The 27,244-nt window shown below is 52.4% G+C and overlaps 8 protein-coding genes across 8 annotated transcripts; 6 read left to right on the top strand and 2 right to left on the bottom strand.

Moving 5' to 3' along the window:
- Positions 1-146: 146 nt before the first annotated feature.
- Positions 147-1,187, top strand: J4E88_005928 (uncharacterized protein; the record flags this gene model as incomplete). Its single annotated transcript, XM_049399559.1, has 2 exons — positions 147-306; positions 373-1,187. The coding sequence occupies 2 exons, from the start codon at positions 147-149 to the stop codon at positions 1,185-1,187; spliced, it is 975 nt and encodes a 324-aa protein (XP_049254572.1).
- A 1,602-nt stretch (positions 1,188-2,789) lies between these two features.
- On the top strand, positions 2,790-3,800 carry J4E88_005929 (uncharacterized protein; the record flags this gene model as incomplete). Its single annotated transcript, XM_049399560.1, has 1 exon — positions 2,790-3,800. One exon carries the CDS (start codon positions 2,790-2,792, stop codon positions 3,798-3,800), a length of 1,011 nt encoding a protein of 336 aa, XP_049254573.1.
- Positions 3,801-7,038: 3,238 nt separating this feature from the next.
- J4E88_005930 (uncharacterized protein) lies at positions 7,039-9,132 on the top strand (the record flags this gene model as incomplete). The annotated part of the gene is made up of 2 exons (XM_049399561.1): positions 7,039-7,489; positions 7,547-9,132. The coding sequence occupies 2 exons, from the start codon at positions 7,039-7,041 to the stop codon at positions 9,130-9,132; spliced, it is 2,037 nt and encodes a 678-aa protein (XP_049254574.1).
- A 688-nt stretch (positions 9,133-9,820) lies between these two features.
- On the bottom strand, positions 9,821-10,819 carry J4E88_005931 (uncharacterized protein; the record flags this gene model as incomplete). Its single annotated transcript, XM_049399562.1, has 2 exons — positions 9,821-10,719; positions 10,786-10,819. The coding sequence occupies 2 exons, from the start codon at positions 10,817-10,819 to the stop codon at positions 9,821-9,823; spliced, it is 933 nt and encodes a 310-aa protein (XP_049254575.1).
- Positions 10,820-11,309: 490 nt separating this feature from the next.
- J4E88_005932 (uncharacterized protein) lies at positions 11,310-12,600 on the bottom strand (the record flags this gene model as incomplete). The annotated part of the gene is made up of 2 exons (XM_049399563.1): positions 11,310-12,114; positions 12,164-12,600. 2 exons carry the CDS (start codon positions 12,598-12,600, stop codon positions 11,310-11,312), a joined length of 1,242 nt encoding a protein of 413 aa, XP_049254576.1.
- Positions 12,601-14,169: 1,569 nt separating this feature from the next.
- Positions 14,170-15,565, top strand: J4E88_005933 (uncharacterized protein; the record flags this gene model as incomplete). Its single annotated transcript, XM_049399564.1, has 2 exons — positions 14,170-14,379; positions 14,453-15,565. 2 exons carry the CDS (start codon positions 14,170-14,172, stop codon positions 15,563-15,565), a joined length of 1,323 nt encoding a protein of 440 aa, XP_049254577.1.
- A 3,421-nt stretch (positions 15,566-18,986) lies between these two features.
- Positions 18,987-20,779, top strand: J4E88_005934 (uncharacterized protein; the record flags this gene model as incomplete). Its single annotated transcript, XM_049399565.1, has 2 exons — positions 18,987-20,556; positions 20,607-20,779. 2 exons carry the CDS (start codon positions 18,987-18,989, stop codon positions 20,777-20,779), a joined length of 1,743 nt encoding a protein of 580 aa, XP_049254578.1.
- A 1,075-nt stretch (positions 20,780-21,854) lies between these two features.
- On the top strand, positions 21,855-26,069 carry J4E88_005935 (uncharacterized protein; the record flags this gene model as incomplete). The annotated part of the gene is made up of 2 exons (XM_049399566.1): positions 21,855-24,307; positions 24,917-26,069. The coding sequence occupies 2 exons, from the start codon at positions 21,855-21,857 to the stop codon at positions 26,067-26,069; spliced, it is 3,606 nt and encodes a 1,201-aa protein (XP_049254579.1).
- Positions 26,070-27,244: the final 1,175 nt, after the last annotated feature.

Below are 27,244 nucleotides of genomic sequence, written 5' to 3' on the forward strand. Positions count from 1 at the left end.
ACAGCATATTTGTACCACTTCAAAACTCATAACACTTTGCCACATCAGGTTCATACCAGGCATAGTCGCGCGTCATCAGTACTAGTCTTCCCGAATCTGTACATTCTTTTCATCCAAGTTACTCCATCACATACTCACTGTCCACAATGGCGAGCGCAGACGTTCAGCAGCCACCTGCGCAGGAAGCTGCACCCGCACTACCTGACTACCTCACAAACCCCGATGCTGTTCTGGGGGACAACGATGCCAAGTGGCGATACGGCAGAGCGCCTGATTACTCAAAAACCAGAAAGGTGTTTGCTGAGAGTAAGTTACCATATGTGGCAACGAGCCTGCATGTCAGACACAGTGCAGTTTACTAATCATGCACAGCAAAGCAAATGACACACGAAGCCGGGTCTCTTCCTGAACTCGTACAGAATCTCGTCAAGAACTGGGAAGTCGAAGCGTCCTTCAAGCCCAACATCGACGACTGGCGTACCATCGATCGGGAAAACTACTCATTCGCCATCAATGGCGGCAAGGCTGAAGGTGCAGAGGCCATGCTCAAGGTCGGCACATACAATGCTATCATTGCGCCGAACGAGTACTACTCGCCCGACTACTCCGACTTTGCCTCGTCACACAAGACGTTCAAGCGCATGATGCCTACCTTCGCATGGGAGGTACTAGAAGTCTACAGCGGCCCACCAACAGTCAGCTTCCGATGGCGCCACTGGGGCCAAATGAAGAACGACTACGTCGGCTTCAACAACAAGGGCGAGAAGGTCACAGCCAAGGCACACGGAGGCTCAATCGACATCCAAGGTGTCACGGTCGCGACGGTCAACGACAAGGTGCAGCTACAGTCCGTCCGCACCTGGTTCGACCCGATGGACATGTTCAGGCAGATCGCGCCCGACGGCGTCGTGAAGAAGGAGGAGAAGCCCAAGAACATGTCACCGGCAGACGCTCTCGACGAAGCTCAGGCTGGCATCAAGGCGCCCGAAGAACAGGAGCTACCCGATGAGTTCATCCAGAGCAAAGAGGAGGTCAAGGAAACGATCGAACGTCTTGATAAGATGACGACCGAAGAGAAGATGTCGACCACCCAGGGCCTGCCTGCTGACCACCCTGCTGTGTCATCGTCTTCTAATACTGAGGCTGAGGGCGGCAGGTGTCCTTTCATGCCCGGAGGCTTCAATTGAGGCACATCTACGTGTGTGAATATAGAGAAATAGCACATTTGGATTCCTTTGGATCACAGGGAGTTATGAGCGGGTACTTAATAAGCATGGAAGCAGATCAGACAATTCGCGTTTAAATTTTATTAGTATATACCATATTGTTACAATCAAACATCTTCGCCACGTCTCGCTTTCCAGTCATCCCTGAGTACCACTTTCGATCGAAGTAACGTTCCATTTTGCCATGCACCCCAAATATGAAGTGTGTTTTCATGCAATACCACCGATTCAAGCATGCGCACTAACACCAGCCACTGAGAACACCCATCGAATTACAAGTTGAACAACCCAAATCAGACACCTGGTAACACCAGCCATCTATGCAGATACGATGATCGCACCCCTGCACTTTACAACAACTCAAATAACACGTCGGCGAAGACGATGCTGCGCATCGGGATGATCTTCCGAGCAAGTCAAAGCCGTTTGGTACGATGGTCGCTAGTCAAGTCTGACGCCATAGTGGCTGCTAGTGAACCGAGATACTGTCCAACCTCCTCAGCCGCGACTACACTTACAGCTAACACCGACACCGACCTGACAAGCCGATGATCTCCAGCCCTTACTCTCGGGACGCGAACTCTCCGCATAGCGCTCGTTGTATACGTCGAGGTGCCTGATTACCTAGGTATCCATCACCCGCCGTCCGCGCCTCCATCGTAGCTTCCCCGCTGCTTCTTGCCCAGTATTGAGTAAGGCCCGCGCGAACGCAGATTCGACACGCGAGGTGGGAGTTGACCGAATTTACCTAGCTTGGAGGAGCCATCTCCCTGCGGAGGTTGATGGGGCGTCATCAGCAGTCGAAGTAGATTTGATGTTAAGGGGTGGATGCTTTCCCTTATCTCCTGACTCTGCACTTCGGGTGAAGTCTTGCAGATTCTGGGTAACATTCATCTCCTCATCTTCTTGGGGATCTAGTTCTGCTTCCCCACTGTTGTCATATACTGCGAGGACATTCTTTTCGTCCGAAGCCGTTACCGCAACAATCTCCAAGTGACGGACGAGTAAGTCTGCTAGATCGGCGGTGAACTTGTACAGTGATGCGTGTCGCGAGGCTGGATTGTTGACTTTGGTGCGGCCAGTGGACTTGTCAATGTTGTTTGTCCAGGATAAAACTGAGGTGAGAAATCGGAATTCATAAAGTTGATGCTCCGACAAGAATTTGTCTTCACGTCCGATATCTGTTCGCTGTGATGCCATCTTGACTCAGATGGGATGAAGAAATTGTGTGGTCTGAGGACTTAGAAGTGGAAGAACGTACCCCTTTATGCATCCCAAGCATTGATTGCAAATATGGGCCCTCTTGAATGGAAGCCGTGTTGGATGTGGTAAATTCTATCGTGATCCGCGGTTCGAAATCATCGACCATATAGATGCAGAGGAAAAGCTGACTGGGTAGGAAAATCTGGTACCACCCAAACTCGCGAGCCTTCCCAGGATCGAACCTTGACATCAGAGCATCTGTTCATCACTCGTCGAAGCCAAACAACCCGGCAAAGTCTAACCTCTCATATTGTGCAGCTCGCGATAAACACAGTCAACCCGCTCAAACTCGTAGCGAAGATGCATGAGCACGAATCCTTTGAACCCGCGGCTACCCAGGAGAAGACTGCACATACGTTCCACGGAGCGATTTACATTCAAGATGCCGCCGTGGCCAAAGACTTCGCGCTCAATACCTACACCCAGCCTAGCTATCCTCGCACACTAGTCGTTTGGGCCGATGGCAATGGTGGTAAACGCCTCGACGACGGCCCATGCACAGCAGCTATAGGCTACCACGACCCTTTATCTGGAGAATGGGAAGCGCACATCACAGTGAGCCATCATCCTTCTTGGATTGAAGCTAGCCTCATTGCTATCCAGGAAGCTTTCCGTGCTGCTGCGACGCTAGCCGACCACATCGACCACTTGGTCGTGTTCTCGAATGCACAACAAGTGCTGATGAATCTTGAGAAGAGCAGTGATATCTCGTGGGTACGCGATGAGGTTCTCGTAGAGGGGGCGCAGCAGGGTGCAAGGAAGCTCAAGGAAAAAGGTATGCAGGTAGATCTGCATTTTGTACCGAACCGCACGAAAATTGAAGGTCATAGGCGGGTGCAGAGACTTTCTCGAAAGTACAAGAAGAAGGTCTTAGCGGTGGCGCCGAAAGCACTCCTGGAGTACGACATCGATTTTCCTCCGATCAGACTGAAGCATCAGCAGCACAGGGATGCAAAGGAAGAGCTGGAGGTGTTGCTGCGCAGCTGCTTAGAAGATGCGAAGGCGGCAGGCAAAGTCGGACCTCGCAGCTCGTTGAAGCACGAGTGGAGATTCGAGGCACGTCGTCTACGAAGAGAAGCAAAGAGGGACTATAGGAAGATGAGAGAGCGAGAAGGAAAGCCGCTGAAGCCGACAGACTCGGAAATTGCGATATTGCGGGCGCAGAAAGGACGTCCCAGGAAAGCGTCTGGAGAGCTGAAGGAGGGTGAAGAGATTACCATTGACGTAGGGGAGAAGATCCTAGAATGGAAGGATATATACCAAGAACTCGCAGGTAGCTCGTGGGAAGATAGACGGGCACTGAAGAAGTGAAGCCATAGTTTCGTTGGAGTTTAGCAGAGTATGAGCGACTGTACATTTTTCAATTTCGATCTTCTTCGCAAGTACGTTTGGCTGCGTGAACAATGGGGGCTACATGCACGGCGCAAACGACTGTGGGTACAACTTGAACCGATGTCTTCTCCAGCCGGCTAGCATTTTTCGATAGTTCGTACGCGTACAGTGGGTAACACTAATCATCGAGCTCAACATGTATCTGGGTATACTCCGGTTGTACTATACACCCGTGCTTTCCAGTATGTCATTATTCACCGAAATTGGATATTGTAGACCCTGAGCGTACCCTTCCTGAACTACCGCTATCTTATCGGGAGATATGTGTCTTCATGTTCGAAGATTCGGAAGTCGATATCGGAGTGGCATAACGGTCCCGCCACAGCCTTCCTGCCGCCCACGGTTGCCTGCCCAACCCTCTTGGGCTGGCCTCTGTTTAGGATGATTTCCGCAGGCAACAGTGAGTCATACCTCCCTTTATCATCATCAATAAGACGTGTGATCATGGTTTCATGCTAGTCGGTAGCTACGCGCCAGGCTACTCGACGCGACTGGTGAAGACACGGTGTCAGGTGCCTCGTACCTCGTACAAGAAACTTGGAAGTTGGTCACACAGGATGGCGCAAATCTGCGCCGTTGGGTGAGGCTATGGATCTAGTCTGTGGCACGCTAGGACGAGTGTCTCTTCTGCCTGCGCGGAGATGGTGAGAGGGCTCTCGTTGGTGTGTCGACGTGACTCAGCCCTGAACCAAGGCGGATCATCTCGGCAGCCGAGGTGCGCTAATGGGGGGCGGGCAACACCGATGAGTCGTCAGCTCGTCGGGCGCTTGGCGCTTCTGGAAGGGGCGACGATGAACATGCAGCTGCAAACTCTGCTGTGAGCGTGGGAGGCGCGAACCATGGTCATCGCGCGCCCGCGAGACACGGTCGAATGGTCGCGGATGTAGAGAGCCGAGGCCAGAGGCGGATGCACGCGTTTGGCATCGCTTTGGGACAGAGGCCCGGCGTCATCAGCCACTGCGGTGAGGGGAGTGGAGCTGGGCCGTCGCAGCGCAAGGCGGCGATGTGTTGGCAGCAGTTCATTGCTGCTTGCGCCGTTTGCGTCATCGCGACAAGTTTGTGTGCCATGGCGATTGCGCTGAGGCACTTCCTGCCGTGTTTGCATCGCTGCTGCATCACGGCACCGCGACGACCGGCTAGGCTGCAAATGAGGGCGTCGCGTGCTGAGCAGCTGAGATTACGAGCGTCGCAGCAGCCGTCGAGGGGGTCGGCCGCAAATATAGCCACGAAAAGCACGGTGAAGGCACAAAATAACCCTTCCTGGCATGGCGTCGCCTCCACGTCCAATGGCGCGGCAGGCAATGGGAAGACGCGTCCTTGGCTCCCAGTCGGCCGGTCCCTTCATCTCAACATGGCTGAGAGGCAGAATGAGGGGGTGTAGCAGGCAGTCTGCGACTCTGGCGCTACCAGCGTACCATGGCACGGAGCGTTCGAGAGCAAACGCGCCTAGTGTGAAAGAAAAGGAGACGCCGTGTGTCGCAGCAGCTGGTCGCGTCGCAATCAGCGTGAACAGCCTCAGCGCACGCAGGGAGTGGGCGGGTTACAGAGGGCCATTTACCGCTGCGCCAGGCATGGCGGCAGGCCGTGTTGGCATGCCTGTAGCCTTGGAGCCATGCGTGATGATGGAGCGTCTCACGCCTCACGAGATGGGTAGAGCACCCGCAACTGCTTCACGCAACAGCAGTGCGGTGGGGGCAAGAGAGCGACGTCGCTGCCCAAGCAACGCAGCTGCAAATCACGCAGTGCCATGTCTGGCTGATGGCAAATAAAAAAAAGCCAGCGCGATGAGTCTTCCAAGGTTGGGTTGTGTGGCAAAGAGGCAAGCTGGCCAGTGCGCCCGGGTGCGATGACTGGACTGGGGGCGCTGTAGGTACGGGGTTCCTATTAGTATCGCCAGCGCCGCCCAGCCCGTCACCCTCATCAAGACAGCAGCAATGGACTTCACGAACATCTACAGCGCCCCCTGCGGCCTAATCTAGGACGCCAACCGCGAATAGTGTCGTCTGTTCTCTGTCGCCCACCCGTCTACCTACCCAAACCGACCCATTCCATCTTTGTCCAGGTAGCAGTCTCCGCATCGACCTTTGTCGCCGCCACACTGCCGCCTACCGCATAGACTCATCTCGCGCTTCCAGTCATCGTCGAGACGAGAGAGCCTGTCCTTTTATACCTCCTCGTCCCGTACCTGCGTCGCGATCCGACGCCCTCTAGTCGCGCCTTCCCACCTTTACCGACTTCCCGACCGCCACTTCCTCACACGTCAGACCTACACCTCCCAACTCCACCACCAACAGCTCTTATGTACACCAACCCCCAATAATAATAAAACAAACACCTGCAACAAACAAACACTCAAACACCCGATCGCACTCCCCGCGAACACGCGAAGTCGCTCAGCTTGGTGATCCCGTCAAGGTAGTCACCATCCTCGAACGCTTCCCACGTCGCACCTCATCACCACAATGTGCCATTCGGCCTACACTACTTCAGTCACTCGTCGCTCAGAATTCACCACCATTTCCGAAACCAAAGCCTTCGCCCAAGGCTTCGCTTGCTAGACCCCCGCATCCCCTCAGACATCCAGCTCTTGCGACAGCGCCCGCTGTTCAGTAGCTGTATCATCAGAGTGCTTCGCGGACGGTCTTCTACCACGGTCTTGTTTCGGTGATTCTGCAGTTGACAGTGACTGGAGCCCGCTCTAGTCTGCACCTGGCAGCTTTTCGACCACTTGACACTGCTCGAATCCTACTTCCACTTGCGACTCGTCAAACCCTACCAACCTCCTACGTATACGTTCCGCCTTCGAAACCTACCCTCTCCCAGCTCTTCAGACCGTTAGACCGCTTCCGTCACACCACGATCACACACGATCAGGCCACTTGACGGACGAGATTTCGCGATCGAGGAAAAGATCCCAACAAGGGAACAGCGTCTCGAATTATACGTCAGAGGTCACAGGGTTGTCCTCTACGGTTTGTCCCATCGGTTAAGTTCTCGGTCACCCCACGACCACCCGATCACGCTCTGCGCCACCCCTCCAGGTCTACCTAACGGTCAGCACTTCGAGACGTAACGACAAAGCCTAGTCCCATCTCCGCTCACTCCTTATTGTCTACCTTTCCTTACCAGGCCCCGTCCTGTATACCCCTCCTTCACCATGAGTCTTGCCATTCCTCTCCCTAGCCACGGCTACATGGCTGAGACCCACCCTTATGCCGCTCCTCTTTCTTCTTCCGCTTCCTCTTCCACCTCCTCAGTATTCTCAGACGCTGCGTCACAAGCGTCAAGCGCAAGCTCCACATCGTCTCACTCAAACTGGGACTCAGAAGAATGGAGTCGCAACCAAGTGGCACCGCCGACAATTGTCGACCCTGCGAGCTTGTCAGCTTTCCAGCCCATCAGCCGAGTTAGCACATATCCTCAGTACCAGTCTACGGTGTGCCGGGAGCCTGTACAGGAGAGATTACCTTCCCTGCGCACTGAGCTGTTGGCACCTCTGGAGCAGCGACAGAATCCTCGCCGATCGTCGACCACTGTCAACCAGAAGCCCCCACCTCAATTGGTACGGCAATCCGACCGAAAGGTCAACTTCGTCGATTGCCTCGTCGGTTAGTACACGTTTTATCCCTGGACCATGGTTCCCCCGCTGATTATTCCTCCTTAAGATTCCGCTACTCAGATGGTCGAGGTCATCTGGCAACTTTCAGAGCCCAAGAGCCGTTGTGAGAATGCTTCTGGACGTGGAGTGCTTCCTCTCCGCATGTTCATCCAGGAGACCCTCCGTCGCTCTCGCACGAGCTACTCTACTCTTCAGGTTGCCTTGTACTACTTGATCTTGATCAAGCCTCACTTGCCCAAGCACGACTTCACCATGTCCCAGCCTGAAGACGCATCTCTTCGTGCGCTGCAATGTGGTCGTCGCATGTTCCTTGCTGCGCTTATCCTCGCATCCAAGTACCTACAGGACCGCAACTACTCGGCTCGCGCATGGAGCAAGATCTCTGGTCTCAAGGTTTGCGAAATCAACACCAACGAGATGGCTTTCCTCGAAGCTGTCAACTGGAAACTGCACATCGTTGATTCGGTATGGGAGAAGTGGCAAGAAGTCGTCCTGCGACACACGCCTACCCTTCCTCCGCCATCACCTGGCGCTAGCATCCCCAACACTTGGAAAGATGTCATTCCTGTTTTGACACCTGAGTTGGATATCGTCCAGTTGGCTCCCAAGAAGTCAGCAAACGCTCCCGTACGTCCTCCTCTGAGGCCTCAGTTGAACGCGTCGCCCTACCGCTGCCCATCAATGGATGGCTACGGATCGCAAGAGAGCACACCAACTCCATCTCGCTATCAAGTGCCTCGCTTCCTGGAGCCGAAGCCTGATCTTCCCCACACTCCGTCACTGCCATCCCTGGCTCGCTTGGGTCCACTACCAACCCCATCCTTGACCCCGCAATCCATCACCAGCAACACTCCTGCAGCGAGTGCCATGGCTTTCGGATCGCGCCGCCCATCGATGTGCACGGCAATGCAACAGGCACAGTGCTCCTCACTGGCACGCACCTGTGTAGACCAGTTCAACCCAAGCATCAGGAACGGACTGGAAGCTTACCACTTCCCAAGCCGACGACCTTCCCTGGCTCCTTCCAACTCATCTCTATCGTCCTCTCCAGAGTCAATGATCTCGGACAACTCGCGCACTTCTCGTGCTTCATCAATCTCGTCGGTCTCGTCTGCCGGCTGGGCGCCAAACCAAAACCAGGCCAGCTTGGCTCGGTTGGCGACCTGCCGCAGCGCGAAGCTCCCGTACCCGGTTTTGTCGAAGTGCAAGGAGCAGTACGAGTATGCTCCAAGTGAGCCCATGTCCTCTCCCGATCTGGACAGCTTCCATATTGATGATTCGGATTCGTCGCCAGGCAAGGTCGACAGCCCTGCGTGTGTCACTCCCGCAAGCCGCAAGCGTGGAAGGTCTTCAGTCGATCTCCAGCAGAATGTGCGACACTTGCTTCACAGCACTCGCTCCGCATTCGACCTTCGTGGTCAGAAGCCTGTGCTTCCTGATAGATCAGTGTCGCAGTCATTCGCCCTCTCGCGCAGTGAGCCAAAGGGGCTGCAGTCCCCTAAGAACACTGTTCCTTATTGCTCGCGTCTTCCTATCCAGAAAGACTTTGGCAAGAAGAGGTCGTGCTGCAGCACCGAGGTCGCGCAAGCCTACCGCCCACAAGGCCCAGGCATGTGGGCTGGCATCCTCTAAACATGACAACATCGTCATCACAGTATTGAAAGCCCAAAGAAGGCTAAAGAACAAAGAAAGAGAAGGAAGTATCAACGCAACTATTCACTGTTCGTATTTCACACACACAGTCACACTCTACATTACCGTGTATATTTTCCTTCACCACCTCCGAACCTACCACGTGTGTATTCTCCTTTGGGCGTCACAACAGATCTCATTTGCTACTTAGCTCCGGTATACCTATTTGGGTTACTTTTGGCGTTTTCAACCTTACTACCAACTGGCGTTTATATCTTTTCAAGGACAGCTCGGTTTGAGCGAAAGGTGGGGGAAATACCTTGATCACAGGCAGGTGCATTAGCATGGGTTCAACAGGATCAGGCGTAGTTTGTGTTCGCACGCACATGCGCCCCTTTAGTCGGGATGGATGTACGTTTACGCTACGGCGACGGTTGACGTGCTGTGGTATGGTTTATATCCAGTAAGTAGGTAGTGAGTAGTAAGCAGATGTTGATGATTCTAAGACTTTCCTCATTGCTTGTGTGTACGTGATGATGAGGTGGTGGAGTTTGCTTTCTATGGTTTCATTTCTCCTACGCGGCGTGTTCATGCTGACTGCAGTGTAGGTATCTTGGTGGCTATGACAAAGCTCAACTTAGAAGTAAAGCGATCTTGTATGGCTCACCCCAGCACCGCAAGGTCTTTACTATATCTTCCTAGTATCATTGACATGCACCTCTTTCCCACCCTTCCCCCCGACATTCCCCATCGCCCTAGCAACCGTAACACTCTCCCTCAACGCCTTCCCCAAAACACCCCTCACCCCACCTTCCTCCAGCACCATGACCCCCGCAATCGTACACCCCTCCGGACTCGTTCCCATGTCCCTCAATTCACCCGGCTGTATCCCACTCTGAAGCATCTCCGCACTGCCCCTCATACTCTGGTAGATCTGTTCCTGCGCCACCTTGCGGGGTAACCCAACTGCGACGGCAGCATCGATGAGGCTGTCGACGATGATGGCCCAGAATGCGGGTGTGGAGCCTGAGACGGCTGTTGTGGCGGGCATGAGCGCGGGTGGTATGGACATGGGTTTGCCGATTTGCGTGAAGATGGCTGTTGCCATATCTTTGAAGTGGGGAGGGAAGTTGGGTGAAGGATGGTCTTCGATAGCGGTCATAGACTGTGAGACGAGCGCTGCTACGTTGGGGAGGGTACGCAAGACCCATGCTCTCGGTTGATTTGGAAACTGTTTGTCACGTAAGTCGCTCTCGGCGCTGATGAGCTCCTCGATAGCTGGACGTGTCCAGCCTGCTACTATACTGATTAGTAGTTTCCCCTTTAATCCTTGATCGATGTCGCTATCGTCGTCCAGTATTGCTTCTACTTGCGAGGGGTCGACACCGAGGATGATCACATGGGAGCTTTTGATGGCGTTCACGTTGTCGTTTCTCGTGACACGTAGGTTCTCGTGCATCGAGAAGCGATCCTTGAGGCGTCTTTCGGAAGATTCGCTTTGGACGCAGGCAATGAATTGGGTGATGCCGCAGAGAGAATCTGGAGGAGCATTGAGGAGGCTGTGTAGGATGGGGGTACCAAGGTTGCCTGTTCAATAGTAGGCTTAGAGTTGCTGTTCGAGACTTTTCATTCTTCTTGATGAAAGTCGCTTACCACATCCTAACATGCATAGTGTCTGGCCTGCCATGATCGGTGGCGAGAATGTCGCTGCTGGCGACTCAGGAAGCGCCTCTTGTGGTAACTCGCTCAATGGCCCTTGTTCTTATTGTCCTGACCCTTTCGAAAGAGCCTAAGAAACTTCAGCGTAGTATTTTGAGGTCATCCCCGCCCTAGCCATCGGTTTTGCTAGATACGTATGATGGGTCTCGGAAGGGAAACCGGTCCCCACTTTTCTTCGCGCTGCTGTCAGCGGGGAAAGCGACTGCGGAGACCCACCTCCGCGCCTGCATCTCCTCTGCATCCGAACGCGCTCTTGCCAAAGATAACACCTGGACGCCGACAGTAGCCGATTTTCTACGAATATGGAGTCAGTGCAATGAGATATGGCTACGGCATCCAGAATGCGACAGATATGTGATGCGCATCTTGCGACAATGTATTGTTGAAGCACCTCTACCTAGGAACCTTAATCAAATTAACCACCATTCATATCATGAATGTAGCCTCACCACTCTTCATTATGCCCAAAAGAACCTTCTCCTAACCTCCTTCTTCAACGCGGTAAACTCATCCTTAGTCCTCAATACGGCATCGCGATTCTCCACAGCCCTTCGAAGTAGATACCCCACACATTCGCCCATACTACCCCAAGTGGTGCATTTCAACACCTCAGGCGCCTTGCCACCTGCCCCCTTCTCCGCTAACAGGGAAAAGCTGACTTCATCTGACATGCCGTGAAGCTGTCCGTAAGCGACGGGAACAGTAGGCAAACCGGCTTCCGAGCGCTGTCGGTGGAGCTTGTGGGCCGAGAGCACGCTTTCGCGGTTGTGAGATGCGAGAAAGAGGTTCACAGAAGGGAACCGGCGGGCAGATGATCCAGATGCCCCGAAGCTGCCTATTTGCTGACGAAGCGCACCCTGTGCTATCGTATTGTAGGCGTTATCTGTGTCTTCTTTGGTGTCATGGATCAAGGAGCGATTGTCGGAGAGGATGTATGCACCACGCACGAGCTTGAGACCAAGAGTAAACCCGTCTCTTTCCGCCTCAGCCATATGGTGTGCGAGGACTGTGGGAGTGTCTTTGAGGTAGGCTTGGTATGTGTTGTAGATGACAGCTTTACCATTGCGGTTGAACTTGCGCATTAGTTCGAGTGTCGTGCGAGCAATGCCTGCTTGCCAGTGCTGAGACTCAGCGTCGATGATGATCTGGACATTGCGTGCTTTACATTGGATCGCTATCTCATCTAGGGCGTCGAGCATTTGCTGGGGTGGAAGCTCGCCTTTGCTGAATGCTGATGAGACGCCTGGACCACCGCCTGTCGTTCTAGAAGATGTCAGTGATACATTCAGTAAGTCATCGTAATTATACCTACTTCAGAGCTAAGATGTCTCCCTCGGAGATGAGATCAAGTGTTCCTAGTGTGCCTACCCTCCATGCCTCGACGTCTGCATCATGCGCCATACTAGTCTTTTCATCGACAAAGCTATCCGAGGTATGATGGTTTGCAGACTTGGTTTTGTGATCAAACACCATCTCCTTCGCATACGTCAAGATCACCCCTTTGAATCCCAAATCCTTCAGCTGTTTTACACAAGCTCGTGTCTCTTGTTGTGTTTCTCCGGCGCAGAACTGATTATATAGGGTTCTCTTCAGAATAGCCTTCAATACAGGGTTTCGATCTATGTCGAACAACAGGCTTCGATTCTGTTTCGAGAAGAAGGAGAGCAGGTTGAGTGATGGTATCAGAAGGAACTTGTTAGACGATATTGTGGCGACGAAGAGCGAACGGAGCAACATGTGCGTCGGCATTGCTGATAGAGGGTATTGTGTGGGTGACGGGTTTGATATTTGTGTAGCCGAAGCCTTCATCCGTGGCAGTGCAGTTGTAGAGCTGAGACGTGTCTCGAACGTGTTGAAGCCATTGATAAGACATTTCCTGCTTGCTACTGCTCGCAGTGTTGATCTAGCAAGCCGTTGAAGAAGCATCATGAATCCAATGTGAGGTGGCGAGACTAAGGAAGCCAGCCAAAGATGGAAGAGTGTTTCAAGATAGATGATTGAAGCTGATATGTAGAGGGCTCCTACAACTCTACCTCTTCATCGCCTTCCTTATCTCAAACCGTATCTCTACCATATGATGCACGACCCCGCTCCACGTCTCGAACGTGGGGCATCGCCATGCTCGTGACTATCGCGTCCAGATCCATAGTTCGGACGTGCAGCCGAATCGCGTGGAAAGTCCGGATGTGGTCGGCACTACCAATAGTATAATGCAAGAGGCGAAGTGATAAGCAGAACGAGACCAATGGTAATTATGACCGAACGCGACATCCCTCTGGAAGTAGGCCAATGCGGGGTTGATTGTCGATGCGGCTTGGATCGGGTTATGCATGACGATGTCGGCGTAATATAAGAGCGAAGCTACCTTTTGAGTATTACGTTTGTGAACACTCGTATACTCCGCCCGTATAGCGCAAGGAGGTATGAATTGTCTCGATACATGATCTCGTTGCAGCGTTGAGAAAACATGTCGGAACAAAGCGCACGTCTTCCACCTATTTGGGGAAGTAAGTTGGCGAAGCGACTTGACAGAAGAGGAACGAGGCTGGCAAGTGATCGATCATACTATGCATCCATGTAGCAACTTTCTTATCAAGCTTATCGTTGGCCGTATATGGTGGGCATAGAGCTTCCGTATGTAGGACACAGCTTCGTTGCGATGAACAGCGGTCGCTGTCGGAATGAGTTCAAGAACTATGTCCCAGACGTATATAGCAAGAAAACCCTGTCTAAGAGTGCTCTTTTGACTACATTCCTGGCATGCGGTTAGAAGATAATATCCAATGTACGAAGAAGGACTTGCTAGAGGCCGTCAATGTGGGATCTGTCGCTGACCGCGCGACTTCGGTCACAGGCATCACGGCTGTGCTCGGTCGCCGTAATGCCAGCAAGTCGGCCTATCATCCATGCCAGAAGAGGGCATGAAACACGGTAGGGTGATACCAGTCTCGCTTTCGAAGTGTCGGGAGGCCATCCGATCTTGCAGGAAGGGAGAAGACACGGACCAAACAGCGTCACACAGTTTGTGGGGGCAAACTTATCGATAACACTAGCGTGCACTACGCAAGTCAGGAGCAAGCATCACAACACGACGATAACGCTTGCAACATCTGCGGGGGTCGACAATGCATGCGACAACGGATATGATCCCGTATCGAAAGTCTGGTGAGACTTTGGTCGATGGCGTCGTGTCATGTATGGACTGGACACTCACGTCGCACGACTGCACCTGTACTTCCAGGGTGTCATGACATACTGTGACGCCCCAAGGTGTTTATCCTTGCACTCGTACTTCGCATCTTTCCTGGCTTTATCACCATGAGCGTTTCTAAAAGCGACGCTATAGCTATCATCGGGGGAGGCGCTTTCGGTCTCTCCACGGCTCTTGAGCTCTCAAGGAAAGGCTACACCAACATCACGGTCTTCGAGAAAGATGACGAGATCCCATCCCGATGGTCTGCTGGCAACGACCTGAACAAGATCATGCGAGCGGAATACGAAGACGATTTCTATACAGATCTGGCTGTGGTATGTAGCTGTCTTCACCCTGAGCAATGCTATGAGGAGCAGATCGTTCGAGCAATGACTGATATACCAAAAGGAAGCCACCCACGCCTGGCAAACGCCCCTCTACGCGCCTTACTTCCACCGGGTTGGCTATCTTAATGTTGTTTCTGGTGCTGCATCCCAAAAAGCAGTGGGAACGCTGCACCGGTTCCAGGCGGCTGCCGAGAAGCACCCGGAGATGAAGCCTTTCTTTCATCCCATATCGGGCCCCCAAGACGTACGTGATGTAGCTGGAGCTTGGCAGTTCACCGGTGACATGCCCGGCTGGAAGGGATACGTGTCCAAGTACGACGGCTATGTGCACTCAGCTAATGCGCTGAGAGGTATCTATCGCGAGGCCAGGAAGAATGGCGTTAGATTCTTCTTGGGTGAGAAAGTCGGTGCGATAGAGAAGATCGTATATGAGGGATCGGGCAAGAGCAGAAAGAGCATCGGTGTTCGAACGAAGGCCGCGCAATTCCATGCCGCTAAGTTAGTCATCGTCGCCGTTGGTGCCGCAGCTCACAAGATTGTCCCTGAGATCGGTGCCGAAGTGTCCGCGAAATCGTGGTCAGTTGCACACGTCCGCCTTACCGATGACGAGACGGCAGCACTTCGCGGCATCCCAGTAACATACTCCCGCGACCTCGGTTTCTTCTTCGAGCCAGACCCAAAGACGAATCTCCTCAAGATATGCCCCATGGGAGGTGGTTATATCAACACTAACCCAAGCACCGGGATATCCGAAGCACCGCAAGAGCTCATGCGCTTCGTGCCGAAAGACGACGAAGAACAGATGCGCGAGCTTCTCCGCCAAACACTGCCCTACCTTGCCGATCGGCCTCTGGTAGAGAAGTTTATATGCTGGTTTGCAGACACAGCAGACTCAGACTTCATCGTCGACTACGTGCCGAACACTTCCTCTTCGGTCATAATACTGTCGGGTGACTCCGGTCATGGTTTCAAGATGTTCCCGATCGTCGGAAGGTGGGTGGATAACCTACTGAACGCACCCGACGGAAAGCAGAGTATTCTGAGGTGGCGTTGGAGAGTGCCAAAGCAGAAGGCCAAGGGAGAGAGCTTTGACCACGATGTGAGCTGGCGGATAGGAACTGTTAGAGAGATTCGCGATGTGCAAGGACAGGAAGCGGTAAAGGCAAATATGTAGAGGTTTCGACTTGTGTGCGCCTTCCGTGAAACCCGTCGTGGGCATTACGCGTGATCCATATGGTGATGTTAGTCATTAGATGTTCGGATCAATAACCTGATAGTCGTCCAACGTTGCAAAAGAAAGCCAGTCGGTTCCTTCCATGTCCATAGACTCTGCTACAGCCAATATCTGCTCGGCAGTCAAATCATCACCAAATCCACTCCCCTCGTCACTTATTCCTGTATAATATGGTGGCACCGTACCTTGCGAATTCGGCAGACCGGCTACAGATTGATAGCCTGGAGGAAATGAGGATGGACGTTGCATGTTTGGTTCCAGGCCGATAGTGTTAGGTGACGTTGATGGTCGCTCCCTGTTCTCGGAGTACTCCGCCAACATCCCGTCAAGCTTGCGGAGCTCCGCGTGGCGAAACCCTGCGATGCGATTGCCGCTAGACACAATGGTCTTGAAGAAGCTGTAAGCTTTGTCCAGATATGTCTTTGGGCCGTCTATTAGACTATGATCAATAAAACGCGTCAAAATCAGAACCACAGTTGATACGAAGAGTGCATCAAGATCCCAGGGGAGGAAGGTCTCTGTGTCATGGTCAGTCCACGGCATGGCGGAATAGCTGAGCACTATACCTAGTAATCCTTGATTGTGTAGAATCTCTAGAATATCGATGATCTTCTGAGAAGATTCAAGTGACATGCACAGTAGATGGCGTATCTTGCGTGAGGAGATTAGCGGTTGCACCTCTCTTGGTGACTCAAAGACCTTCTTCATGCAACAGAAGAGCAACGGTCTCGTCACAACAACGACTGTCTAGTAGTCCGTCAGAATTGTTAGGTATCGCGAGAGATGTGGATCTTACTTGATAGTAGAGTAGATGTAGATAAGCCGGCATCCTCGAGATTCCGCCAAAGCGCTCGTCCGCATGCAGCGGGAATGAACGTCGGAGTTCTTCCGCCAAGGATGTAAGATCGTCTAAGACGGCCTTGATGCTTAAGACAAACTTCTTGCGTAGCCGACCTTTAGAACCATAAACAGCTACATGGTTGGTCAGCAATGGCGTATATGAGATGAGAGTCGACGGACATACTCCTAGCTATTTCCGTATATATACGTGCAAGCTTGATCTGCATGTCGATGGCTGTCACTCTTTGAGCTGAGCCCCCGAAATCTGGAAGCTGACAAGTTATATCCTCATCTCGAATCGATTGAGGTAGTCCCATCAAAGATGTCATTTGCCGGTCAAGGATATATACCGTCCACCAGATCATACGGCATCGCTGAACAAGAGGCTGGCCTAGTTTTTCCACCGGCATATCGGTGTGCATTCCTTCAATCATTGATATGCGCATGGCTTGACCAATCTAGCAATGTTAGTCAATATTGACAAGATATAATTGACGCCGTACTGTTACATGTGCTGCATTTCTCGAGTCCAAGGCTTGCAGAAATAGCGCTATGCAGCAAAGTATTTCGACTGCCATTAAAGGCTCGCGGCAAAGACGACTGGTATCAGGCAAAAGTTGAACAGCGTGGGTAAAGAAGTCGGCGCCTGGCGGCCGTGGTGTCTGACTCTTCCCTTGGATGAAGGTTTTTCCAAAAGCTAGAATGAGAAGAAAGTGTATGTACCACAAGCTGTCTTCCCATGTATCTCTCTCATTGTTCGAGTAGAAGGCATGCAAGTTTGCCATAAACTCGTCTTCGTCAAAGAGATGGACAAGCTGGGCGCAGTGAAACTTCACAGCATTGAACAGAAAGATGGCGTAGTCGATACTAGGTATGATCGGAGAGTTGGAATCTGGAAGGCTACGTGTGCTATCCCAGAGATTTTCGTATGCCGAGCCATCAAATAGCAATTCGGCGCTAGGTAGCGGTGATTTTCGGATGTGCTCATGCACCAAATTGAGGATTTGTCCGTGGAAAGACCAGTTCGAAGACGTGCCTAGATAAACTACGAAAGCTCTTAGTTGTGATTCATTAAGCGTATACCAAGAGCTTACATGGCCGTCCAGAGGATGAAGACATGAACTTGGAGGACTCAATAAGCGGGTTCATCAGATTTGCTTCATCTGGGTCGGGTCTAGGTATGGGTGAATTGTCCCTCGTCCCCTCAAAGCTCGATGGGTTCGCCGGTGGTCGATCGTCATCCGCTGCTGGTGAGCTTCCATACCTGGCCTGAGCCGTCCTATTGTTAGCCGTCGTTCGTGCTTGTGATGCACCCGACTCGTATGTTGGATTCTGCTCCAACCGGGCTATCTTTGCCTGGAGATCGGAGAGATACCTGAGCACCATTAGAGTTTGCTCATCCAGATAGTGGTGCTCGTAAGCTACCCTTGAGTCACTAGGATCTTGTTCTCTCTATCATCGAAGATGCAAGTAAGGCTTCGTCTGCCACAATTGGAGCACGGCTGCTGTCCTGAGCATTTGATCTTCTGCCTCCTGCATCGCGAGCAACTGCCCGTAGTTGTCAATAGTGCACCACATCGGCACCACGCAAGCTGCGTACGCGTTTGATGATCGTTTAGTCACTCTTTGGTGGTCGTTGGAGGATGGCATCGTGCTTGCCGAGGCTATTCACAAATCGGATGGACACCTGGAGTTGAACGAGGTTGTCGGTAACGACGCGGAAGTAACGCGTGTAAGCTCGCATGCAGAAGCTCTGCAGTCATGAGCCAGAGGCATCGACGGCCGATTCCGGCTAGATACCACCTGGGCACTAATGCGGGGACTGATAGGGAGCTGATGTCATCGCTTGGCACCTGCCATCGTGCGCGTGGGTGGGCATCTCTGATCCTCACCAAAGACCATCCGTCTACCAGTTGAGCTTTCTCACGCATACCTTCCGAAATCGCAACGTAGTCTGTGGTATGGCCGCGACTCTGAAGTGACGCGTCGACGTAACGACGCCCTACGCGTTCCCCTGGATGATCAATCTAAGCGGCTGGGTTAGCGCCTCGCACACTGAGCCGTGCGTCGGGTGCGCTTCCGTCCCTCACACACGAGCGTTCCTCATCGAGCTTCCCAACCACCGCTTTACAGATTGACCCATTGGAGCTCTTAGCACCGTTGGGAAAGGGTTTGTGGTTGAGAATGGAGAGGCGACGTTATCTGGGTGTGAAGGTCTTTTCCTGTTCAGCGCCCTGGCCGTAATGCCAGTTACGCGACCATACGTCGGGAGGCCTCCCGATCAACTTGCGCAGCGATGCGAAGGCATGCATGGCATGGTAAGCTTATCAGCCAACCACAAGTCGCCGTGCTGTTTGTCGCAAACGGGTATTCGCGGGCATGAGAGTCACAGCGATATCGCTAGGCATAGTATGTGTCGTCGGAATGCATTGCCGTTGCGAACTATCGTGGAGAAGCAACCTTGGAAATATAGAAGGTAGATCCACGACAGAGTGCTCACCATACCTCTCTCTGCCCCACCATGTTGACCACCCGAAGCCTCGCACGACTCTCTGAGAACACAGGGCGGCCTCTGACAAATGTATCGAGATTCCGCTTCCCCCCATGCCAGCTACGTACAAAGGCCACAGTACCATTCCGGCTACCCGATGCACGCAACGAGCCAAATCCGACTTACGAGAGAGGCTCTCCCGAGCGCACCCAGCTGGAGGTGACCCTAAAGCGTATGAAGTCGCAGATTCCCCTTCAAAGCGAGATTCACTTCAATGGCAAATCGCAACAAGCTTCTAGATCTTGGGATCAGCCATTACCGGCAGACCACCAGACTACCTTCACCAATTACCCACTCGCAACCAAAGAGCAGGTCTCAATAGCCATCGAGTCGGCCCTCAGAGCCAAGAAGTCATGGGAGAATACGGCTTTTGTTGATCGAGCGGCAATCTTCCTCAAAGCCGCGGAGCTAGTAGCGACCAAGTACCGGTATGAGCTCATTGCGGCGACCATGCTTGGCCAAGGGAAGAACATTTGGCAAGGCGAAGTAGATGCCGCAGCTGAGCTGGCGGACTTCTTTCGGCTGAACTGTAACTATGCGGCAGAGATTCTGGGGAAACAACCCGAGCGAGGTACAGATGGAATGTGGTCCCGTATGGACTACCGCCCGGTGGAAGGGTTCGTCTACGCTGTTTCGCCGTTCAACTTCACTGCTATCGGCGGTAACCTGATCTCGGGCCCTGCCATCATGGGCAACGTTGTACTCTGGAAGCCGTCTCCTTCAAATATCTACGCGAGCACCCTCGTGTACAAAATTTTGCTCGAAGCTGGTCTACCACCTGATGTCATTCAGTTCGTACCCGGAGAGCCCGAAGAGATCAACGATGTCGTGCTTAACCACCGAGACTTCGCTGGGCTTAACTTCGTAGGTTCCTCAGACGTCTTTAGGTCTCTCTGTGCTCGTATCGGTCAGGGTATTGGGAACAACACGTATCGCGAATTTCCACGAATGGTAGGAGAGACAAGTGGCAAGAACTTCACTCTCCTTCATCCAACGGCGGATGTCCAATCTGCGGTAAAGCACGTCGTTCGCGCTTCGTTCGAGTACCAGGGTCAAAAGTGTTCGGCAACGTCTCGCCTGTACCTTCCAGAGTCTCGATCGAAGGAGTTCGTCGACACATTGGTCGATGATGTGAAGGCTATTACTCAGGGTAATCCACACGAAGATCTCGCCGCCTTCATGGGCCCAGTCATTCACCGTCGTTCATTCGAAAAGATCAAGACTGTCATCGACGAAAGCAATCAGGATTCTTCACTCAAGCTCCTGGTTGGCGGTACCTATGATGACTCTGAGGGCTTTTACATCAAGCCAACCGTCTACCTCGCAGACTCGCCAGACCACAAGCTCTTCAACTATGAGATCTTCGGTCCTGTACTCGCAATATACGTCTATTCTGATGCGGAGTGGAACCAGATTTTAGAGAAGGTTGATCAAGCTGGTGGTAATTTCGCGCTGACAGGTGCCGTTTTCGCCAACTCCCGTACCGCTCTACGTGAGGCTGAAGACGCGCTCCGCTACTCTGCAGGCAACTTCTATATCAGTGAGTTTTACGCGAAACGGCGCTCAGCGTAGTGGCTAACGAGACATCAGACTGCAAAACCACCGCCGCGCTCATCGGCCAGCAGAGCTTCGGCGGAAGTCGCGCAAGTGGAACCAACGATAAAGCAGGCTCTTCGAACCCCATGTTTCGCTTCGTTTCTCCACGGCAGATCAAGGAGGAGTTTTTCCCGGTCGTTGACTACCGTTACCCTTCAAACAACTGATTTGCATGTCGCTGGTGTCAGGAACTGTGATAGGCGTTTGCAGACGGAGACCTTCCATTGCCGGAAAGCATGCTTCCAGTAGGGTTTTTAGCAGTTCAGACGTGCGATGCCCAATGTGCTTTCTCCCATTGCGAAATGGGCTTTCTATAGCCAGAACACACGTACCTTCCTTTAGTGTCTTACGGTGCGGTGATGCTGCGACGCTGCGACGCGTGCGCCTGCCCAGGTCGCGGCTGCGGGCTGAAGGCGCGTGATGACTAAGCAGACCCACTTTGTGCCCTCGCGTCGGGCGCGTCCCAGTCACAGCCGCGCTGTGGCCAGGCCAGCTCACTCAAACCTGAGCTTCAAGACAGTTCAGCGACCGCCCATCCAGTGCCGTCAGTCAACAAACATACCGCTACGCGTCATGCATCAATGAGAGTTGGTCAGAGGAGGCCATGGCGCGACCGCGCGATTCGATCGTCGTCTCTAGAACACGTTGCTTCTTATACACCTCCAGCATTCGCGACGCAATACGTCCTTTCTTAATTATCTCTCCACTCTAGGGATTAGGTTCCTCATTTTTGCTTGCATCACCTAGGGGTCGGGTTACTTTGGTACAATACAGTATGTGTGAAAGAGGGATATGCACGCCCACTTATAACTGTTACCGCGGAGACATTCTTAGCGTTTCTAGTGGGTACCATCTTCCCTGAATCAGGTTATACTAATACCTGAGCTACTGACATAGATCTCACATGTGGCGGGATCTGAGAGAGCTATGGTATTGCCCATGAGGTCTTGATCAAAGCCTCAATTGTCTTGGCTCGTGATATGGGCTTGTCTCAGGTGGCTTGTCCACGAGAGATATGTCTCTCAGAAGCAAGCCTTGATAAAAAGAGTGCACTATTTAATGTACGACCTCTTACAGGGCAGAGGTTTGACTTTACCAATCTAAAGAGATCCAGCTTTGTCTACCGAAGATAAATAGCGCTTTGACGCTCGCCCCTACAACTCCCAACCTTATCACCGACACCACTTGAACCCCTGGGCTACTCCACTCACATACAGCAGATCTACTCATTCAGACGCGAACATGCTTCCTGATCACCTCAACGGATCCTTCAGGCGATACAAGAAGGATACAGACTACTTCGTTACATGGCTGGCTGTGACTGCGGGAAGCTCTGGTTTTCATCTTCAAGAGAACCCCGATACGTTCGACTCTCCTCAATCAGCCGCTCGTCAAGGCCCACGGCTGAAGGGAAAGGCTAGGAAAGAAGCCCGTGAACGGGAGAAATCGGAAACCCACAGATCTTCACAGAACCTTACCACGCACCAGCTCATGGAGTGCGCGAAGCAAATTGCATCTACGAAGTCGTCGTCATTCCATGTACCCCGTTCTGTGTATGACGCGTTGTCAAATGCCCTGGTTGCTCGCGTGCGGTGCTCTACCTGGTTCAAACTTCAAGAAAAGTGTTCGGGTAATGCAGACCTCCAAAGAAGCAACGATACGCATAGCCACTTCAACGAGACGTTAGAAACTGTACGTAAGCTGCTTCAGCCATTTGTCCAGCGTTCGTCCAAGTCGCAACGCGCCACAAAGTCCGTATCAGCTGCTGCGCCGGGGTCTAAGAATACCTTTGGGGTGCTCGAACGGACGGGTGTATCGGACAAGGACGAGGACGATCAGGAGGAGGTCCCACCAGCGCCCAAACCAGCGCCAGACTCCAAGAACCTTCCCGAGGAGACTTTGTATCAACTTGATTCAAAGGGTGATACCCTGGTGGCCATCCATTGCTTGCTCGAAGACTTCTTTGAGCTCCGTCTCACTGTCCGACATAACTGGAAAATCTTCATGGACACAAAAGGAGCCATCGCCGACCTCATGTCCACTGCCGCCATGACACAATGTGCGAACGAGGTTGCTTGTACACTTGCACGTGATTTCACGGAGAAATTCCCAGACATCAAATCCATGGATGAGATTTTGATGTTGCTAGTTGAGCCAGGAGTAGAAGTAGGCCTGCACACCCCTACTGAGCCTACGACAAGACCGGAAGATGAACACGCAATCTCAACAGCCGACACATCAGCGCCACAACAGACTGAGCATCATAAGTTGGCCGCGGAAATACTCCAGCACACCTACCTCAAGACGTTCCAATTTGCGGAGGATGCAAGCGCGCTCGAGGGGATACAGAACTGTCCGCGTATCAACCTTGCTGAGGCCTCGGACGAGTTTCAAGAGTATAAGCGTCGGGGTGATGAGGCCATGACTCCGCTCGACAGACTTGAAGGATGTTTGCGCACTATCAAGAGCATACACTCAAAGACAGATGCCAGTCGACAGATGCTACTCCCTGACGCTGATAGCTTTACCCGCATGTGGTTTGACGCTCTCACCCCAGCATCTGGTGCTATCAAGCCTGGTGTTGAGCAAGTTATGGTAACACAGATGTTCCTGGACGTTCTGATAGCAACGCATCTCCAGGATGGCGGCTCATGGCTTAATAGCCGAATCGATGAAGTGTTCGAATTGATCTTCGATACGGACATGGCTCTTCTCGACTTACACAAACGGCCTCGTCCTAAGGATGCGACAGCGGATACCCTTCATCTTTGCGCGTGGCCACACATCCCAGGTAAAGGTACTGCAAATCTTGGAGACGCCACTGATTTCATGAACGTATATCTCGGGCTCAACCCCGTCTGGGCTGGTCTTCGACTACTCTACCGCTTTATTGGGGTCAAGTTACAAGAGACTGACCAAGTACTTGTGCAGGGGTCAGTCTCTTCGGCTGCACATCTCCAAAATGCGCTCTTGCAGCTCCGCCATTCCAATGATCCGACTAAAGCAATCCTTGAGAAAGGATGGGAGATGCTCGATATAGCGATGGCACATTTTGAAAAGAAGAAGATCTTTTGTGCATCAGACGTACCAAAGAGAGTGAAAGACTGCTCTGCACGAGCTCGGCTAGCAATGGGTGCTAAAGCTCATGACTTTGCGAGGAACAGGCGCCGCCTAGACAGAGATACACGACCCTTGAAGCCGCGTTCCATTGATCTTTCAATCTCCATGCTACGCGCCATCATGTACAATTACCAGCACCAGGAAATCATGGGCGGGTTGATGATCAATGCCTACGGAAGTCGCATCATACAAGCAATGGATGGTACATCATCCACAATCGAGCACATGCAAGTTGACTTCAGAAGATCGAATCCAGAGAACTACCTGGGGATATTCCGCATGTTTCTGTCGCTCGATCTAGCTAACTGTATGTTCAATTACGCCAAGTCGGCGAGATTGTGCTCGCAGATGCTTCGGGAAGCATCGAATGTACTGCAAGGAGAGTGCGGCAATCGGCATCCTTGGCTTCTCCCGGTCGACTTACTGGAAGTAGAAAAGGCTGCACTACACGCGGCTAGAAAGGACATAGACACTGGCCTGGTAGTTTCGAAACACATGGAGTGTATAGCAGAGATTTTCGTCAAGTACAAGGATCAGTATGGGGGTTTTGCAGAGGAGCTGGAAGAACGGCGCCGGTAAGTAATTCGTTTCGCTCTCAAGCGCAGTTTGATTAACGTGAGTACAGGAAACTCCATCTCCCATATCCCAGTGCCATCTCGCCGCCCGAACTTATTGGCCCCGTACACCGTGACGATATTCATCGGCAAATGAGAACCGAGCACATGCCTACTTCCCACCTTTCCTCATCACGAGAGAATGGTGGGGACGGATATTATGCTAACAAACTCGAGGACTGGATGTACAAGAAGAAGGATACACATGTAGAGGGAAAAAAGGACGCGTGAAGGTGGGATGGTGGAAGTCGTGGCGATAGGACATATGCATGATAGGTCAATCGACTTCAGCCGCTTCAATGAATGGACTGAGTTGTACTTACAATGCCCTGGGTGCACTGAGCTTCACTCGTGACACAGTCGTTTGCTTTGCACAGCCCCCTCTCTCCCATAGCCCAGAAGCACCTCTTTCCAGTCTCCCTCCTTCCATAAAGCTTCAGAAACTCACCGCGGTTTCCATTCTCCACCTCAACCACACTCGTATTTGCTCAACCCGCTAGAACAAACAACGATGGATACACTGTACGTATAAACCCCTCTGATGCTCGAAATATATACTCATTACTGCAGTACCGCATCTACCGCCGCCCTCTTTACCGCCGCCGTCCCACTTCTCATCTCGCGTCTCATCATGAGGTCACCAGTCAACATCAAGAACTGGAGTCCCTTCAAGATCGATGCGCTCGGTATCGTAACGCTTCTGGGTGCCGACGCGGTCCGCAAGTCCCTTGGCCGCCTCGTCCACTCACCTTTCGAATATCTTCCTCTCCTCGCTGGTCACATCTTCGCCGATAACTCAGTCATGGAACCGATTCCAGGCTTTGAACTATACAACATCACCGAAGGCATTAAGGCAACTGATCTAAGCGCTTGGTTTACACGCTGGCTATCGTGTCAGAAGCTGTCATACAACTCTACGCGGCTTGAGATTCAATCTGATCATCGTGTTCCTAGACATCCGGCTGAGCAGTGGGTTGGATTTTGGTTAGCTTTCTTAGTGAACGCTTTCTTGGTCATCTGGCCGATGCTGATACAAGACTGGTATGGTCTCGCTGCTTCACTCAGTCTTGTCGCTCTGGTTTATGTTCGAGCCTGCATTCTCGTCGACTTCCGCGATAGCATCGACGAGGCTGTCAAGCAGTTGGACAATCAGTCGACAAAGAAGAAAGAAGTCAAGCTCTTCATCACCGTGCCAAACGGTAAGCGTCTGACTGTCATTACCACGACTGGCATCGCGCAAGATGTTCTGCTCACCGAAGCTCGCCCAGCCTCCGAGAAACTCCACCTGGTAAGCCGTGCTATCTGCTGGCTAGCTTTCGGTGTCCACGCTGTCACGCTAGGCATGGCCTGCCTTGCCGTCCAACTCCTGATCATCACTGTCACACTAGCCTCATCTGTCGCGATGATACAGGGCTGGCTTTCCGACGGATCAAACAGTGATGAAACCTGCATTGGTAACCGTCTTTCCATTATCCAGAGCCACGACGGGAGCGCTGGTAGCAACGCTAGCCAGTATGTATGTCTTGAGATGACCGAAGCGGAGGAGCAGAACATGGTCGCGTGGTCTTTCTTCCCGACGCAACACAACAAGCTTTGGCTACCGACGTATGAGAAGTTCAAGGAGGACTTCAAGGCGACACGTGATCCAAAGATATTGGGATCATGGAAGAAGCGTATGCAACTAGCGCATGCGAACGCCAATGCTGGGCAGCAAACACAGTAAGAGGCATGTTTCCTGCTTCATCTGAGCTGTAGGGTACGAGATGCGAAGGTGCATCCGATTTCGTGGTTGTTGTAGGTAGAAGCGTTAAACATGACAGGCGCGATTGGCTTCGTGCGTCCCGTTGCACCTGCCTCATGAGACGCTCTACCCTAATGTTTCTAGAACTACAATATTAACCCCAATGCTCCTATCATATTTTTGATATGTGATACATCTTTATGCCTTTGCGCACAGTTAGAAACGAGCCGCATCGGCTAACAAGGTCGACGACTGCTTGCACGTCGCCGAACTGATCTCTAGGAAGGCCTGCAGTTGCGGCGAGCTCTTTCAGCTGCAGCGGCCGGAAGGCAAGCGTGATCGACCGAAGAATTTTTTCACAGTACCCTGTAGTCTCGGCATCTTGAGCCACTATCTACAGCATCATTCGCTCGTAGAGCGGGTTGGGTTCTGGCAGCAGTGTCCGCAGCACTTTGTTATCTTCTGCATATTGCGGCGTAGTCCAGCACTGCGCATTCCTGAGATTGTTGCACTGCAGTCGGATTAAGCTTGACCTATTTGAGCTTCTGAATCCTAAATCAATGAAGTTAATTAAAACACTTGTGGGCAGCTCTGGTGACGACCAACACAGCTACCCTACCTGTGTGACGGAAACCCTAGTAGGCCGGAAAGACCTGATATAAGATACAGCATCTCGCGGGATGCTTGCTGACCTTGCTCTCTCATTGGCTAGTTCCGGCCAACCGGGTTTTCCGCTACACGGGGAGGGGAGTTAGCTTCTATCCAAGGGAGCAGACGGTCGGTGTTTTGTGCCGCAACATCTCTGCTTGAGAAGCATGCTTCAAATATAAAAGGAGCCTGTTGGTCCTCTGGTTAGTGTGGCCTTCATTCCGTGCTTGTGGTCTGCAGCTCCTCATTCGTCCGGCTATAGTGTAGGCAACAGCATGCTCCTCCCCAACCTAACTGCCTTAGCAACTCTTCTTACAATCATCACTGCCACGCCTACCCCTCTAGAGAAGAAGAGCGCGGATAACGGAACCTTTGAAGCGCTTGTCAAATACGAAGTCAATTGCCGTAGCGGAGGTAACACCATACCACGCTGCTACGAATCAGGCTCGGCTGGCTGTAGCTGCTCTGGCATCGGTGTCTACAACTGCCAGGATGCAGAGTGTAGAGAT

This window comes from Alternaria novae-zelandiae (genome assembly GCF_023758075.1).
Source record: "Alternaria novae-zelandiae strain BMP 2774 chromosome Unknown scaffold_11, whole genome shotgun sequence".
NCBI lineage: Eukaryota > Fungi > Ascomycota > Dothideomycetes > Pleosporales > Pleosporaceae > Alternaria > Alternaria novae-zelandiae.